Genomic DNA, 16,186 nt, shown 5'->3' with positions numbered 1-16,186 from the left:
GGGGCGGGAGCGGCGGGGGCTGAGCCGGCGGCTGGACCGCGGCCCCTCCGGTACCGGCAGCGGCTCCGCGCCCCGCCCGGCCCCGCCGAGCCGCCACCTGCCCACGCCGCAGAACAGGTAAGCGCCGTCGGGGCTGGCGCCGCACCCCCGGCACCAGGACCGGCTCCCCGGTGCCGTCGGGGCAGGTGCCGGGAGCTGCTCCCGGGAGCCGCTTCCAGCGGGTGGCTCGGAGCTACGCCAGCATCCCCGTGCCCCCACCCATTCCCGAGCTCCATCCCTGCTCTCTGGGGTGCCAATCCAGGGGTACTGCTGGAGGCAGGGGTGCTCTGTGCTGCCCAGGGTGCAGCCCTGGAGGGGGACACCCGTGGTGAAGCCGCTCTGTCCGGTTTTGGGACCGGCAGCTGCTGATCAATCGGTGCTTTGGGGTGAGGTGAGCGTGTGGTGGGTGCTGTTCCCTCCCCTGGCATGGCTGGGTGCTGCTTGGAAAAGGGAATCGAGGGCTGTAGACCAAAGGATGCTGCTCTGGAGTCCCCCTGGACACTTTGAGGGCTGAGCTGTGGTGAGGGGCTGCATCCTCCTGCCAGGGCGGCTGTGGGAGACGTGGAAGGACTTGGATCATGGCATGGTCTGCCCATGTCGAGTGCCTGGCATGGTTTATAATCAATGCCAGCAATTTAAAAACCAGACCGCGGTGCTGGGGGGATGGCTCATGGAGCTGAGCTGGGGTCGCTGGGGCAGCCCTGTTCTCTGTGGGTGTCCGCACCTTCCCTCGGCTCTGGCTGCTGAGGGCTGGTGGGTTCGGCGCTGCCGCGGCAGACGGTGACAGATGCTGGGTGGGATGATGGGGCAGGAAGGAGCCGCTGCCTGTGGGATTTGCCAGGAACGGGGCTGGCTGGGATCACAAGGAACCTCACACCACCCATCCCAGGGTCCCCCTGTGCTCCTCAAGCCCACACGGCCACAGGACATCAGATTCCTGGGAGGAGATGGCACTTGGTTGGGCTCCAGGTGAACTTCTCCTCAACTTCATGGAGAGAGAAGCTCCAGGAGAACCATCTGCTGCTCCGGCTGAGCGGCGCTGGCAGCCAAGGCTGCGTGGGAGCGGGCACGGCGCGTATCGGAGCGGCTCCGCTTGCTGCCCACACAGCCAGGGCCTTGCCAGGGCTCCCTGCTGCTGGCAGCCCCCCTGGCCAGACCCCGTCCTCACCAAGGGCTGGCCAAGAGCAGGTTGGGCATCACTGTGGCCATCTGGATGCTGCGAGGCCGATGGTGCCATGGGGGATTTTATGTGCCCTAATGGCGGATTCTTCACTTTCCCATCCTTAGAGAAGGTCTGGTGGAAGGTGTTCCTGCCCATGGCAGTGTGGTCGGAACTAAATGGCCTCTGAGGTCCTTTCCAATCCAAATCATTCTAGGATTCTATGATCATGCTTTGGCAAAGGCTACGGGAAGAGTTCTGAATTTTCAACTGCTTTTTGAGTGTTTTCCTGCAGCCCAGAATGAGCCCAGGGGATGGGGTGATGCTGCTGGCTGTCCTGGTGGGCTGCCCCAGGGCCAGCTCCTGGACATCTCTAGCAGCAAAAGCCCACAGCCACATTCCCAGTGCCACAGCTGCTGTCCTGCATGGACACCCATCAGCCAGGTGAATCAGATCCAGCAAGAAGAGGGATATGGAATCAGCCAGGGTGGAAGAGAGCTGGGAGGACCATCCCTCTCCAGCCTGGTGTGGATTTTCCTTTCCAGGGGCAGCCATGGGCAAGCACAGCAGCAAGCTGGCCCCAGAGATGCTGGATGACCTGGTGAGGAGCACGGAGTTCAGCGAGCAGGAGCTGAAGCAGTGGTACAAGGGCTTCCTCAAGGACTGCCCCACCGGCATCCTCAACCTGGAGGAGTTCCAGCAGCTCTACATCAAGGTGGGCTCCAGCTGGGGGTCTGAGTGCTGCCTGGAGGGCTGGAGAACCTCAGGTGCAGCCTCCATGCTGAGTTCCCCATCCTTATTTCAATTCCTCTTCTCTCCTTCCTGCAGTTTTTCCCCTACGGAGACGCCTCCAAGTTTGCCCAGCACGCTTTCCGCACCTTTGACAAGAACGGGGATGGCACCATCGACTTCAGGGAGTTCATCTGTGCCCTGTCTGTCACCTCCAGGGGCACCTTTGAGCAGAAACTCAACTGGGCCTTCGAGATGTACGACTTGGACGGGGATGGGAAGATCACACGCCTGGAGATGCTGGAGATCATTGAGGTACCAGTGCTTCAAACCAGCGGGGCTCCTTCACTTTTTCCAGGCTTTTCGTAGATATTGGGTCCCTTTTAGCAGCAAAGAATGAGTTTTCCTACCCAAAGCCCTTGTCTGAAAGCTGCTTGATGTGGATCCAATAGAAATGGGTCCCAACAGAGCAGCAATCCTGTCCCTGTCCCCTGCCTTGTGCTGGGATCCCGTGTCCTTCCAACATTCCCTCTCATTCCCACTCTCATCCTTCTCCAGGCCATTTACAAGATGGTGGGGACTGTGATCATGATGAGGATGAACCAAGATGGGCTCACGCCCCAGCAGCGAGTGGACAAGATCTTCACAAAGATGGACAAGGACAAGGATGACCAGATCTCCCTGGAGGAGTTCAAGGAGGCCGCCAAGAGCGACCCCTCCATCGTCCTGCTCCTGCAGTGTGACATGCAAAAATAGAGTCCCGGGGCTCAGGGCTGGACTGGCTGCAGCCAAACTCTGCCCCTTGTGATGGTTTCAATCCCCATTTTCCCCCCATTTGAGCCCAGGCATGAGCCACATTCCATCCCTCCCGCTGTCCCTGCATCCTGGGCAGCCGATGTTCCACACCCTCCCAGGGCAGAGCCTGCTCTGAGTGTTGTCAGCCCTCTCCCACCCTGGAGCTGGGTGTCCTGCAGCCACTGGTGTGTCCTGGCTGACCAGGGACAACTGTTCCCACTTCCCTGTGCCTTTCTCCCTGCTTTCCCCTACTGCTCCACCTGGCGCATTCCCTGATCCTGAGACCAACTCTATCCCCCTTCCTGCTGGTTTCCCCCCCTCACTTCATGGCTTGTGATGTCTCCAGGGAGGCTGAGAAGTCCCAAGTCCTGCTCCTGATCCCTCCTTCACTGGCAGCTCCCTGGAAGGCTGCCTGGAGAGACCAAGGCAGGGTCTTGCATGAGCTTTAGCTCTTCCACCTCTTTTTCCTTCTGGGAAGAACCAGAGTTGGTCAGGACACTCGAGAGGAGAACAGAATTGTCCAAAGCCAGCCCTGGATGTGGTCCCATCCCAGAAGCCACCTTCCATCCCATCAGGTGGGTGATGTCCACAGCTGCCCTGGGTGCTCTGTGGCATTTCTGACCTTCCTGAATATTGAGGTGACACCTGTGGTCCCAAACAGGAGTGTGGATGTGGAAGGCAGGTCCTGGTGCTGCTCCTGGGTGTGTGGCACTGCTGTGGAGACAGCTGGGTGCTGGATGGGGCCTGGGGGGAGGTGTGGATGGGTCCTGAACCTGCTGAGCCTCCTGGCAAAGCTCTGAGGCCACAAGAAACAAATCTGTCTCCTTCCTCCCCCCTCCCAGGCTGCTGCATCCACCCCTCCTGCCCCAGGCTGGTGTTTAGTCTGCACGTTGTGGTGTTGGTGGCTGTGGTGTATGTTAGGAGATGGTGAAGTCTTTACCTATTTTTTTAATGGAAAAATAAACTGTCCCCCATGTGTGGTGTCCCATTCTGGATGGTTTATTGGGGGTCAGCTGAATGGGGACAGTGAGGTGACAACGCTGCACCTCTGAGAATATTTTAGGGGTCACCCTGAGCCTGTGACATCCCAAGGGCTGGAGAAACCCTTGGAGATCCCAAACCTCCCTGGAAATGAGTTTCATTTGTCAACCAGGAGCTGGCCCCTGCCTGTGCCCTTCCCTCAGGGCTGGTGGCTTTTTCCTGGGCTCCCTCTGTCAGCAACTGGGACCTGCTCTCAGTGCATCTTTGTCCTTCTTTTCTCCACCCCCATCTTCCCTGCACAGATTTTCCTCTGGCCTTTCTTTTCCCTCAGCAGCCTGCACAGACAGTGACTGTTGCTAAGGAGCTCTCACCAAATTTTAATCCTTCTCTGTGATCAATCCAGCAGGGCTGGCTCCCAGCTCACCCCATCCCACCTGAGTTCTGCAATTCCCCAGCCTCTGGTGTGTCCTGCAGCAGCCAGCCCCGAAGCACTGGGATGGGAGGGTGCCAAAACCAAGGGAGAGGTTTTATTTTTAGGAGTGCTGCTGATGGGAGAGCTCTGCACCTCAGCTTTGGCCGCTGAGCTTTCCAGGAGCGCGTGTGAGTTTGCAGTTCAGCAGTGCCTGGCGAACAGGGAATGGGGCAAGGTTGTCCCATCCTGTAAGGTTGTCCCACCCTGTGGGAGCTGGGCTTGTGCCAGGGCTGCTGCTTCAAAGGGCAGCAACTCAAAAGCTCAAGAGAAAAATCCAAGAACAGCCTGGTGATCCTGGGGCCCTCCAAACTCCTGCTTCCCTGGGGGCCACCCCAAAGGAAGCTCAGCTGTTTCCCAGCAGGGAGCTGCAAAAGCTCTGGGGAAAGGAAGTCTGTGAGGCTGAAATGATGTTGAATCCCCAAAGGGTTTGGGATTCCTGGAGCCAGTCCTGCTCACCAGCACACAGCTTCTCCTGGCTGGAGCTCAGTGGAAGTGGAGTGGTGTTGGGTTGGTCTCATGGACGGGGTCCCTGAAGTTGTTGTTTGTAAGGAGGGTTTTTCTTTAGCTGGAGCACAGGGATTTGGGTAAAACCCTGTTCTGTGGCTGCCCCCCCCCCCCCCCCCAGGAGCTGCCCTGTCCCAGGTGAGATCCTCCATCCGTTGTCTCTTCCTGGCTCTTGGGTTTCGGTCTCTGGGATGCAACCCCCTGCTCTCCAAAGGTTTCTGGGTGGGGGGGGGGGGGAGAGGGGGGGTCTGCTGCTCGTGGTGGAATTTTTAGCCTGAGCTGAACGCGCAGCTCTGTGGCTGCTCCCACCAGCACTCGTGGGAGTGGAGAGCCTTAATTAACACCCGAACTCATTCCATTAACCAGTGAATGGCACAGGTCACCCTGGCACGGAGCAGGGTGCCACCACACCTCTGTCCCCCCCTGCTGCCGCCACCCTGGCTGCTCCATCCTCTCCAGCTCCCAGCACTGACCACCCTCGTGCCCTTTTCTGTGCTCTCAAGGTTGCCCAAACCCCAGAGACCGGCGGCTTGGGACGAGCAGGAGGAGCTGGTCTCCCTGCCTCGCGTCCTCCCGGGGCTCTGCTGGTGCCACCTTTGTCCCCAGTCCCTTCCCCTCGCTCCGGGGTGTTCGCTGCCCCCGCCGCTGGCTCTGCCCCGGAGCCCGGAGCTCCTTCTTCAATTCCCCGGTATCGCCGTGGGGAGCGCGGTGGCGGCGGCGGCGCGGAGCTCTCGGTCTCGAAGAGGTTAATCCGTGTCCCGGTGGACTGAAAGCCCGGAGCTTCATGGGATGCCTTATAAAGCGCATTCCGCCGGGCCAGCTCCGGCTCCGGGAGCTCCCGGGACGTGCGGAGCCGCCGGTGCCCCGGAGCCGCCGCGCTATGGAACCGCCGGGTCCCGCCGGAGCGCCGGGGCGGCCCTGGGATGAAGCCAAGGCTTTCTACGACAACCTCGCCCCCAAGAAGAAACCCAAATCGGTGAGAACCCCCCAGGTGCCGCGCAGCGCTCCCGGGCACGGGGGGGGACGCAGCCCCCGCCCCGCCTGCCCCATCTCCTGCGGGTACCCCGGGGCTCTCCAGGTATCCCATCTCCTGCGGGCTCTCCTGGGTGCTTCATCTTCTCCGCATTCCCCTACGGAACCTCCCTCGGGTGTCTGGGGGTGCCTCATCTCCTCCGGGCTCTCTGGGGTCTCTCCCGCTGCCCCATTTCCTCCCCGTGTTTTGGGGTCCCCCGAGTCTCTCCCTGTTGCCCGTCTCCTCCAGGTTCTGTGGGGTTCCCCGTGGTGTCTCTGGTGTTTCTTTGACCCCCTGCCTCCATCCAGGTCCTTGGGGATGCCCTGGCTCTCTCCAGGTGCTCCCACTCCCTCATGGCGTCGCTGGGTTACCCTTGGTTGTTTGGGGTCTCTGGGTTCCTGCAGGTCCCTGTGGTGCTCCTGGCTCTCTCCTGGTCTGAGGTGTCCTTGCAGAGTGGCCCGGTGCCCCGTGAGCTGCTTGTCCACTGTGCCAAGGCGGGAGGCCCTGCCAGGGACAGGAGAGGTGGCACTGCCAGAGGCGGGGGACAGCCCAGGAGCCGGGGGGGTGTCACAGGGGAGTCGCTGCCCCTGCCATGCTCCGGGAGATTAGAGGGAAAGCCTGTGTTATCTAACGAGGGCTGAGCCTGCCGGCTTTAAACACCGGAGCTCCTGGAAGTGCGGCCCCGTGTATCCTGGAATAGCAGCGGGACATTGGGGCTGGCAGCCTGGCAGGGCTGGGGACTGTGCCCAGGGCAGGCTGGCCCTGCCCCTGCAGCCTCTGAGCCCCTCTCAGCCACCCTCAGGGCCGGGGGACCCCCAAAACCTGAGGTGTGGCAGAGGCGCTGCCCACAGCGAGGAGGGTGACCCGGTGGCCGCTGGCACCTTGCGTGGCAAAGCTCTGTGTGTGACCTCACCACGTCCAAGCCCTCACTTGGGGCAGCCCTTGGGCTTTCCCTGCTGGTGGCCAGAGTGCCACCCCTGGGCCTGGACCCGCTGCCAGCTCACGTTGCTGCTGCCTGTGCCCTTCCCAGAGGAGAGGGACAGCCTGGCTCGGTGGCAGGATGCAGCTACTTGTCTTTCATGCCGTGCTTTGCTCATGGATGTCAGCCCGAGCTCCTCCTCCTCCTCTTCCTCTTCTCACAGGCAGCTCGCTCACCAGTAACCCATCTCTGCTGTACAGCTGGGGAAACTGAGGCAGGGTGGCAGCCAGGTACTTTGCAAAGCGAGATCCAGGCACGGAGCTGGGCTGTGCCACCACTCTGCGTGGGGCTGGGGATGATGCCAGGGGCTGTGCCCCTCCTCTGGGACAGGCTGGGAGCCCCAGCTCAGCTGCTCTCACACAGCCAGGCAGCTGCCAGCCCATGATGGATGGCTGCAGGGCGCTTTTCCGCAGTATAAATAATGTTCTTGGAAAACTCCAAACCAACCTGACCCCGGCGCCTTGAACTTTAATCTGATCCTGAGCAAGGGGCTTGTGGTGCCCAGGACTCCTTCAGGAAATGGAGTTTGGTGTTGTCTGTCTGCACCCTTGGGAGTGCCGTGTCTGTCTGTCCTCCTGGCCAAGCAGGAGAAGGAGGGAGCTGTGCGTGACAGGAGAAAAGGGGATTTTTGGGAAGCCATTCCTGGCTGGGGAATGGGTTAATGGGGCATTCCTGCTTTGCAGTGGTTGCAGCTCTTCTTCCAGGCTGCTCCTGCCAGGGAGGTCAGCGATGGGAACTGTCACCCTTCAGCAATGCTGCAAATGTCCCCCAGCCTCTCTGGTGGAGTCAGTGGGAGCTGGTTTTCTGCTGGTTCCCTTCCTCTGGGCACCCTGCTTGTCCCCTCTGGGACCCACCCATCTCACCCATGTGCCTGATTTTTGGGATGCTGTAGCTGGAGTGGGGGACCATGCCTGACCCTGGAACAAACCCTTCTTCTTCCCCTTTCTGTGACCAAACTCCACCTCTGAATATTGAATTACTCAAAAGAATTTGGTCTTTAGCAGCACCCAGGGAAGTGCCTGGGGCTGCCAGAATCCCTGCAGGATTTTAGGATGGAGTTGGGTCCAGCCCCAGGCAGCTCAAAAGGATCAGGGGGTGCAGAATGGGGTCCCCACTGTGGCTCCTGCCAGGGGTGGCAGTGAAGCTGATGGGGTTGGGTGGCACTGTGGGTACCTGTGGCTCTTGTGGTTGAGAGGACACGGTCCCACTGCACATCCTGGGAGCCTGTGGCATTTCCAAATGTCTGCCTCTAATCCTTGCGGGGTCTTCTTAGGATTTACATCTGATTAGAGCAGCAATTTAAAGGCTGTTAGCTGTTGGATCTGCAGGGAGAAAATTGGGCTGTTTCAGGTGTGACACCTTCACCCCAAAACTGGGGAGTTTTGGGTCTGGGATGGGGTTTGCACTCAATGGAGCTGGAGCCTGCTGGAAAAGTCTTTTTATTCTTCTGAGGTGGGGTTTGGACCTTGTGGACCTGCTGGAGCTGTCAGCCAGCAGCTGATGTTCCTTTTCAGAGGGCTGGGCTGTCAGGACGTGTCCCTGGTTGTCCCTTCTGTTTGGCTGACCCTAGGGACGGGCCCAGGATTGGGATGGGACCTTCCCCACCATGTTCATACTCCTCTTAAACCCATCATTAATCTCTTGCTCAAGGTTCAGGAGGGGGCTGGTTCTGACCTTCCCATGGGAAGGCAGAGGAGCTCACCATGCATCCCCAGGCAGCAAATTCAGTTGGATTTGGCTGAGCAGAGCCTGGACTTGTGTTGGACAAGTTTTTTGCTGACCTTGGCTGACCTTGGATGCTGCTCTGAGGGGAAAACAGAGTTTGTGATTCAGCCCAAACCCGCCAGAGCTGGGGGCTGTGGGACCAAATCCATCCCAGCCAGGACTGGGAGTGGGACCCCTCCCATGCACACGTTTCCTGTTACAAAAGAAGAGTGTTCGCCTTGAAACATCAGAATTTCTGGGGAAAAGTGGGGCTGGGTGGCTTGTTTGCAGCACTCGGAGGATTTGAGGTGCTGAGGCTTTTTAAAGCTCATTTTTGAACATTGTAATGACCATCTGCAGCTCTAATGGGGATGGAGAGGCATCCAAACAACCCTGAGGAGGGGAACGCTTCCAAATGAAACCACCACTTCAAAGAAATGTCAAAATGCAGATCCCTCATTGCAGTGCAGAATCTCCTCGTTTTCCAAATGTCAGCATTTCCCAGAGAACAGAAGGAACCTCCCAGTCCAGCCGGGGCTGGCAGCTACTTCAGCACCAGGGTGAGACTTTCCTGCCCCGTGTGCTCTGAAAGGTGCAAATCTTCCCTGGCAGGACCTGGCAGGTCCCATTCCCAGAGGCTCCCTGCCCGCAGGCACCTGGGGCTCCAGCAGCCCACGCTGGGGCAGAGTCAGGCCTGGAGCTGAGGGTTATTTTTATTGCTGTGTTTATTGCCTCTTAAATGAACCTCCCGGAGGGCTGGTGCCTTTCCGAGGAGGGGAGGAGACCTTGAGCAGCCGGGGCTGTTGCGCAAGGTGTGGAAGGTGTGAGCTGGGGGGGAAAGGGAGATGGAAATTCCCTCTGGGCATCAGTCTTGGCTTGTGGCCCCAAACATCCCTCTCAGCCCCTTGAACATGCCTCAGTTCTGTTACATCTGGGCTGCTGAGCTGTTTTTTCTCTCCTGGGAATCTCCCTGCAGGGCTGACCCTGGTCCAGGATCAGGGAGCAAACACCTGGAAGATTTCGGGAGCAGGATGGAGCAGCAGGACTCCAGCTAATGGCCGGATATCCCAAGACCTTTCAGAGTTATTAATATTTTCAGCTAATAAATGACCCATGACACCAGGAGTTATTAATTAATGAGCTGAAGTGCCAATACTTGGCCCGTGACCAGTTAACAGCTGACTCTCCTTGGGGGACCTGGCTGTGGCTCACTTGGAGAGGTGCTGGTGTCATGGATCACATCCTGCCTGTCCTGGGGGTTGCTCCCTTGCTTTCCTAAAAAAAAATACTTCCAAAGGGGATCTGATTCCCCTGAAAATGCTGTGGGAAAGGGATCCCTGCGGCTGCAGTGATCTCAGCCCGACCTAATCTGGGTCTCATCCTAATCACCTTCTGTTTAATCGCTTTGCTGGGGATTTGGGGGATTTTGGGGAGTTGCCTGCTGTGGGGCTGCTGCTGCTGGGAATGGAGTGGAGGCTCCCACTGATTCATTCCTGGGTGGGGCTGGGGATGGAGCGAGCCCAGCCTTGCAGGGAGTGAATCCCAGTGTGGATGGGGCACCTCGGCCTTGCCAGGCTGCTGCTCCTGGAAAGTTCAGCCCTGGGCAGGGTGGGAGCTTGAACTTTGGAGCACCTGGGTGTGCGGAGCAAATGGAAGAGGCACCCTCCACCCTGGGTAAATGGCATTGCCAGAGGATTACTCATGGGTAAATGGCACAGAGCATCCTGGAAGTCACAGAGGAGCAGGGGGTGAGGTGTTCCTGCAGTGCTGGCAGCCAGGATATCTCAGAGAGCCCCCCCAAGCCCTGTCCTGCTCGCTTGACTCCTCTGTAGGGGACAGGACTCCCTGTGCCACTGTCCCTCTGTAGGATTTGCTGTCCTGGCAGCCAGGATTTCTCACTGGCCATTGGTAATTAACTTATTTTTGAGCTTGCAAGTGAGTGATGGGGATTAACACCCTCCCTGCCCTGCAAGGGGAGAGAGGGAAGACGGGTGGGGGGTCAAGATGAGCTTGACTTTTCCTCTGTCCCCTCTGTCCCTGCCAAGTCCCTCTGGAGGTGCCTCGTTGGCTTCAGCTGGAGGAGGTTTTGGATTTGGGTTTTGGATCCAGCCCTCAAACATTCATAATAATGACTCATAAATCATTGCTTGCACCACCTGTTTGTCATGTTTCCACCCACAATAACTGTATCAAGTGTTTGGAGGAGCTGAGCTGGCACGGGCTGTTTGTCACATCTGGACGGCATCACGGGATGCGGATCTGGCTCAGCCCCAGAGCTCGGCTCTTTCCTGCCTGGGGGGTGGGAAAAGCCACACAGATTCCTTCTATAGGGCCTTCTCCTGGGGTCTGCACGGGTTCTGGGAGCCTGTTTGCAGTGGGAGGGCTTGGCAGTGGGATCTGGGGTATCCCAGATGTGGGGGGATGGAGCATCAGGGTTTCATCTGTTGAAGCTCTGGGATGCAGCTGCTGAAAAATCCTTTCAGAGGAGTCAGCCACCTTTCACGCTGGGAGATGCCTACCCCAGCCTGCGAGCAGGGGCTTGCCACCCCTAATTTATCCCTGTGCCCCCAGCCCAAACCTGAGAACGCCATCACCATCGCCGTGTCCTCGCGGGCGCTGTTCCGCATGGAGGAGGAGCAGAAAATCTACACGGAGCAGGGCGTGGAGGCCTATGTGAAATATCAGCTGGACCACGAGAATGAACCCTTCCTCCCCGGGGCTGCCTTCCCCTTCGTCAAGGTGAGCAGCCACAGTGCCACGGTTCCCAAAAATTTTGGGTCAGGGATGGACACGAACAGCGGGGCAGAGGGATGGAGCAAACAGAGGGCAGATAAACCTCCCAGCAAGTGATGTGCTGCTTCCAGGGCTGGATTTTCTATCTTGAGCCCAAGAATTGAACACATAATCTCCTTGGATCACATTCCAAGTTTCCCTTTAGGGAATTTTTTTTAAAAAAATTATTATTATTATTATTATTATTATTATTATTATTATTATTACAATTTATTTATTCTTGTAAATTGGCTGAGTTTAGCCTTGCTCCTGAGTCAGCCAATTTCTAATTCTGACGTGTTGAAGGGAGGCATTTCAAGCTTGAAAAACATTTTCTGTCTCCTGTAGCAGTTAGTGCAGTTTTGGGTGCTGGAGCCTATTCCCAATTAATAAATTCATCAGCTCTGTGGGGCAAGACTTGTTTCTGATTGCTTGAAAAACACTTATCTCTAACTTGGAGCTAATTTATCCTCATTTAATAACTCCAAACCTTTCGTGTTTGACAACAGAAGAGTAGCTAGGCGGATTTTTTCCTCCCCCTCAAATTAATCTATTTTTACCCAGCTGATATCAGCTTGGCTCAGGGTGTAGTTGAGGTGGGGATTTTGATGACCAGGAGTGTTTTGCTGGGTGGGAGGGGGTTGAGGACCACACCTGGGGCTGCCCAGATCCATGGATTTGGTGACCCAGAAGTGTTTTGTTGATGGGAAGGGGATCAGGGCACATCTGGGGCTGCCAGATTTGGGGATTTTGGTGACCAGAAGCGTTTTGCTGGGTGGTAGGTGGGTCAGGGCCATACCTGGGGGCCCTGGCTGACACCCACCCCCTCTCCCCGGGGTGCTGCAGGCTCTGGAGGCGGTGAATGCTCAGCTCCGTGAGCTTTACCCCGACAGCGAGGAGCTCTTCGACATCGTCCTCATGACCAACAACCATGCCCAGGTTGGGGTTCGCTTGATCAACAGCATCAACCACTATGGTGAGATGGGGACAAGGCTGTCCTCGGTGGCTCTTGGGTGGTGTCATTGTTTGGCACCAAGAAAAGAAGATGTTTTCTCCCATTTTTCCCCACTTCTCCCAGATTTTCTGGGTGTTGAGCTGGCTGGTGGGGCTCTGGCTGCTGGCCCTGCTGTTGGGCAGCAGAACCAAAATGAACCCCAGTGCTTCCAGCACCAAGGCTGGGTTTGGGGGGGGGGGGCGGGGCAGCCAGGCTCACCCCAGGGTCCCTCTTGCCCTCAGATCTGTTCATCGAGAGGTTCTGCATGACAGGAGGGAACAGCCCCATCTGTTACCTCAAGGCTTACCACACCAACCTCTACCTCTCCTCCGACGCCGAGAAAGTGAGTGGGGCCATTGAAGAGGGTGAGTCTGGGGTCCAGCTCAGGGGGGGCAGCGGGGGGAGCCTGGAGCCCTCAGGGGGTTGATCCCATGAAGGGTAACTCCAATATCCACATCCCTAAGCTGCCATGCACTTTAATGTTTGCCTTGCCCCACATCTCTGATGCTCCAAAGAGCCTCCAGTTTCCATAGAAATGAGCATTTCCTCCAGCTCCACAGCTCTCCCGAGGCAAAGACGCTGTTTTTCCCTCCTTAATCCTTGTATGCAAAGGGTGATTTGTCATCTGGGGGTTTGTTTCTGCCGTGGAAGCTCTCGGGGCCAAGCTGCAGGTGCTCCCGGGCGCGTTTCCTTGCGGCGTTTTGCTCCCAGCCCCGTCGTGTTTTGCTCTGCTCCTCAGTGGCCGAGCCACGAGGATGGATCCTTGGATAACTGCCACCTCTTGCCTCATCCTCAGGGATTGCTGCAGCCACCATCTTCAGCCCCAGCAGGGACCTGGAGGTGTCGGAGAAGCAGCTGCGGGTGGCGTTCGACGGGGACGCCGTGCTCTTCTCGGATGAGTCGGAGCAGATCGTGAAGGCTCACGGACTGGACATGTTCTTTGAGCATGAAAAGGCTCATGAGAACAAGCCCCTGGCACAGGTACAGTTGGGATCGAGCCACAGTGGGGGTGTGAGGTGGGGTCTGGCAGCAGCTGCTGGCCCAGGGATGGCTTTGGGGTCATTTTTGGGGTGGTTCACAGGGTGAAGGGGTGGTGAGGGGATTGCAAGTGTTGCCTGGAAAGGATGAGCTGGAACAGAGGCCAGACAGAGCAAAAAGAATAAAATAGGAATTTATTGAAATGATACACCTTGAGCAGTGCAAGAGCCTGGCTGGGGCTACACCCAAATCAAATCCAAGGTGGATCCTGGTCATGAGTTTTACACTTTTATAAGATTTGGCTCATCTACGTCTTGGGGTCAATTTACCAACCACAGCCTCAGGCTATGAAGTATCAACCCCCTTTGCTGTTTCTGCTTTTTGGGTACCAGCTGTCCTTGATTCTCTAGTAGAAAGGAATGGTTGTGTCTAACTCCCCTGTGAAGAGAGCTCACTAACACCTAACATGAAGTTCCAGAGTTACGCACCGAGCAGCAGAGATTCTGAAAAATATAAAAGCTAAAACCCGAGACATCACAAGGGTGACAGGTTTTTTGTTCTTGCTCCATCAGGGCCCTCTGAAAGGCTTCCTGGAGGCGTTGGGGAAGCTGCAGAAGAAATTCTACTCCAAGGGGCTGAGGCTGGAGTGTCCCATCCGCACGTACCTGGTGACAGCACGCAGTGCCGCCAGCTCGGGGGCACGGGCCCTAAAAACTCTGAGGAGCTGGGGTCTGGAGACGGACGAGGCTCTGTTCCTGGCTGGGGCTCCCAAGGGACCTCTGCTCAGGAAGATCCGACCCCACATCTTCTTTGATGACCAGATGTTCCACGTGGAGGGAGCACAGGAGATGGGCGCCGTGGCCGCCCACGTCCCCTACGGCGTGGCCCAAAAGCACAAGCGGCCGGCGCAGGAGAAGCAGCAGAACCCCAACAGCAAATAGTGGGGTTGGGGGATCCTCCCAGCCTCCCCTGATCCTACAGGGAATTCTTGTTCTGGGAATGGGAGCTCATCCCCCAGTCAGGGGCAGGGAGAGAGGAGGAAAAGCTTCCTTGATGCCTCTGTTGTCGGGGTGTTGTGGCATTGTCCCTGTTCCTCGTGGGACTGGAGGCTCCTCTGTGCCAGGAGATGTTTTCCCAGTTCCTTTGTGCACTCTGCACTTGCTCCAGGCAAAACCCCCTCGAGGATGGGTCTGCCTTGTGTGGAATCTGTGCCAGGCAGGTTTAACCTATTTATTTAAAATCCCGAAGCCTTCTGGCTTTCCCAAGCAAACGTTCAGGCTGAACTGTTGAACTGGAAAGTTGGGAGCACCCAAAAACCTTCCAAGCAGCTTTGAAACAAAATTTTGTCCCTTTTAACTGGAATGAAACCGTGATGTTGTTCCTTCACTGCCCCAGCTGCTGCTCCTCAACCAGAAAATGTTCCAGGTCTGTCCTTTCACCAAGATTTTGCCAGCTTAAATTTGGAAAAATAGAAACAAATACTTAACATATTAAAAAAAAAATCCTGTTTCCTTCTTGGAGCTTTGGGCTGGCGTGTTGTTGGCCCAGGTTTTTATATTTGGGTATCACACTTGCATGATTTAGCACTTAAAACTAATAATCTCAGTGAGTATCCAAAACCCAGCTTGTCCAAGGGCTGCAGATGCGTGCCCAGGGCTTGAATGGAGTTAAAAGCAGGCCCTGATATATGAGGGACATAATTTGAAGTCCATTTAGGTAAATCTGCAGAGAATTTCAGCCTGGGGATTTCAATTAAAGGATTTTTTTCCCTCCCTTTCTAGGCTGAGCCCATATGAGTTGATAATCTTTTTTTTCCTCAGCTTCTTAAAACCTCTGGTGTTTCCTAAAATAGTCACCTCTGTTAGCGATGCTGTGAGAGAACCAAATCTCTGATTAAAAAACAGGATGGGAAATCAATGGGAGAGAAACTGGTGTGAAAATCACACTGACATTTCTGCTCAAAGCCCTGTCCCAAAGGAGACACTCGGGAGGAAAATTTAAAGATTTTTTTCTTCCTTGTGGGTTTTTCTTTTCCTCTTTTATTATTTTTTTTTCACGACACCCCATGGCTGAGTAGGAAGGATGCTCAATATTATCATACAGTTTTCTACAAATTCCACGTGCTGAAATTTTCCAATTTGTGTGGCTAACTATTTCCAGGGAACTCTCAGCTCAAACATTGAGGCTGAAGCTGGAATTATTACCCTTTTGAGGAGTACGTAAATAACCAAGCTGGGGATGCCTTCAGTGGCTTGGGAGACTCTTCTCATTGCACTAAATCCTGCTCTAGCAGTGAAAAGCAAATTGCACTTTCCCCCCCAAAAAAGTATTCTTTGGCAGACTGCTAACTGTCACATCTGGGTGACAAACACCTCGGAGGAAGGTCTAAAATCCAAACAAACAAAAAATCTTGGGAGATACGAGTTTCTGAGTGTCACATCCGCCAGCACTCAGGTTCTAGAAAAGGTCTTGTCTTTTTTAATGTGAACCCAAAATTTTGGGATCTGAACTGGATCTTGGAGACCTTTTTTTTTTTTTTTTTTTTTTTTTTTTTGGCAGCTGGGAAGGGGAGCACAGCCAGTAAACATTTCCAAGGTGTTTCCTGAAGATCGTGGAAGCCCAGCCAAGCCTGGCTTGCGCAGGGGAGAGGATGTTACAGGAGGAATGGAATTGTCAGCCAGCCCTGGGGAGCAGGGCAGGGTGCCAGTGGGGTTGGGGACACGGGGATGTGTCCGTGGGGTGACCCAGAGGTGGTGCTGCTGTTGGCAGGGCTGGCAGGAGGAGATGGATGCCTAGGGAAGCAATGGGTTGTGGTTTTGGGGCAGAGCCTTGGATTTTAGCAGATTTCTGCTGCCTCCCCTGGCCCTGAGGTGCACAGGGAGTTGGGTGCAAGCTGGGGACGGGGTTTTAGTGACCCTAAATGGGTCCCAGGTGAGCCAGACCTCCCCAAATCCTTCCTGAGCAGGGAGGATTTTCCATTCCCACCATAGATGCCCCTTTTGCTTTTATCCACGTGGCTTCCTCTGGTTTTTTTTTGTTTTTTTTTTTTTCCTCCTCCATCACTACAA

At 56.1% G+C, this 16,186-nt stretch overlaps 2 protein-coding genes across 4 annotated transcripts; both read left to right on the top strand.

Moving 5' to 3' along the window:
- The first annotated feature begins 1,253 nt into the window (after positions 1-1,253).
- HPCAL4 (hippocalcin like 4) lies at positions 1,254-3,638 on the top strand. 3 transcript variants are annotated; one of them, XR_009933960.1, is made up of 4 exons: positions 1,254-1,913; positions 2,027-2,242; positions 2,486-3,297; positions 3,565-3,637. XR_009933960.1 is itself a non-coding variant. In XM_062508902.1 (3 exons), the coding sequence occupies exons 1-3, from the start codon at positions 1,671-1,673 to the stop codon at positions 2,681-2,683; spliced, it is 657 nt and encodes a 218-aa protein (XP_062364886.1). In that variant the 5' UTR covers positions 1,254-1,670; the 3' UTR covers positions 2,684-3,638. The 3 variants fall into 3 exon arrangements, 2 of the variants coding, with proteins under 2 accessions (XP_062364886.1, XP_062364888.1); XM_062508902.1 differs by having other exon boundaries at positions 2,486-3,638; XM_062508904.1 differs by lacking the exon at positions 2,027-2,242 and having other exon boundaries at positions 2,486-3,638.
- A 1,777-nt stretch (positions 3,639-5,415) lies between these two features.
- Positions 5,416-14,059, top strand: NT5C1A (5'-nucleotidase, cytosolic IA). The gene is made up of 6 exons (XM_062509176.1): positions 5,416-5,655; positions 10,946-11,113; positions 11,993-12,122; positions 12,383-12,505; positions 12,937-13,121; positions 13,691-14,059. The coding sequence occupies exons 1-6, from the start codon at positions 5,464-5,466 to the stop codon at positions 14,057-14,059; spliced, it is 1,167 nt and encodes a 388-aa protein (XP_062365160.1). The 5' UTR covers positions 5,416-5,463.
- Positions 14,060-16,186: the final 2,127 nt, after the last annotated feature.

The sequence above is a fragment of the Cinclus cinclus genome, chromosome 26 (assembly GCF_963662255.1).
Source record: "Cinclus cinclus chromosome 26, bCinCin1.1, whole genome shotgun sequence".
In the NCBI taxonomy this organism is placed as follows: Eukaryota; Metazoa; Chordata; class Aves; order Passeriformes; family Cinclidae; genus Cinclus; species Cinclus cinclus.
Note: the sequence above shows the minus strand (reverse complement) of the source record. Positions and strands in the feature narration are given on the sequence as shown.

Bases quoted from the DNA above. Each gene is read 5' to 3' on its own strand.
- HPCAL4 (XM_062508902.1), top strand. From the start codon at position 1,671: ATGGAATCAGCCAGGGTGGAAGAGAGCTGGGAGGACCATCCCTCTCCA. The intron at 1,914-2,026 runs GTGGGCTCCAGC...TCCTTCCTGCAG, and splicing joins TCCAGCAGCTCTACATCAAG to TTTTTCCCCTACGGAGACGC. The intron at 2,243-2,485 runs GTACCAGTGCTT...ATCCTTCTCCAG, and splicing joins AGATGCTGGAGATCATTGAG to GCCATTTACAAGATGGTGGG.
- NT5C1A (XM_062509176.1), top strand. From the start codon at position 5,464: ATGGGATGCCTTATAAAGCGCATTCCGCCGGGCCAGCTCCGGCTCCGG. The intron at 11,114-11,992 runs GTGAGCAGCCAC...GGGGTGCTGCAG, and splicing joins CTGCCTTCCCCTTCGTCAAG to GCTCTGGAGGCGGTGAATGC. The intron at 12,506-12,936 runs GTGAGTCTGGGG...CCTCATCCTCAG, and splicing joins GAGTGGGGCCATTGAAGAGG to GGATTGCTGCAGCCACCATC.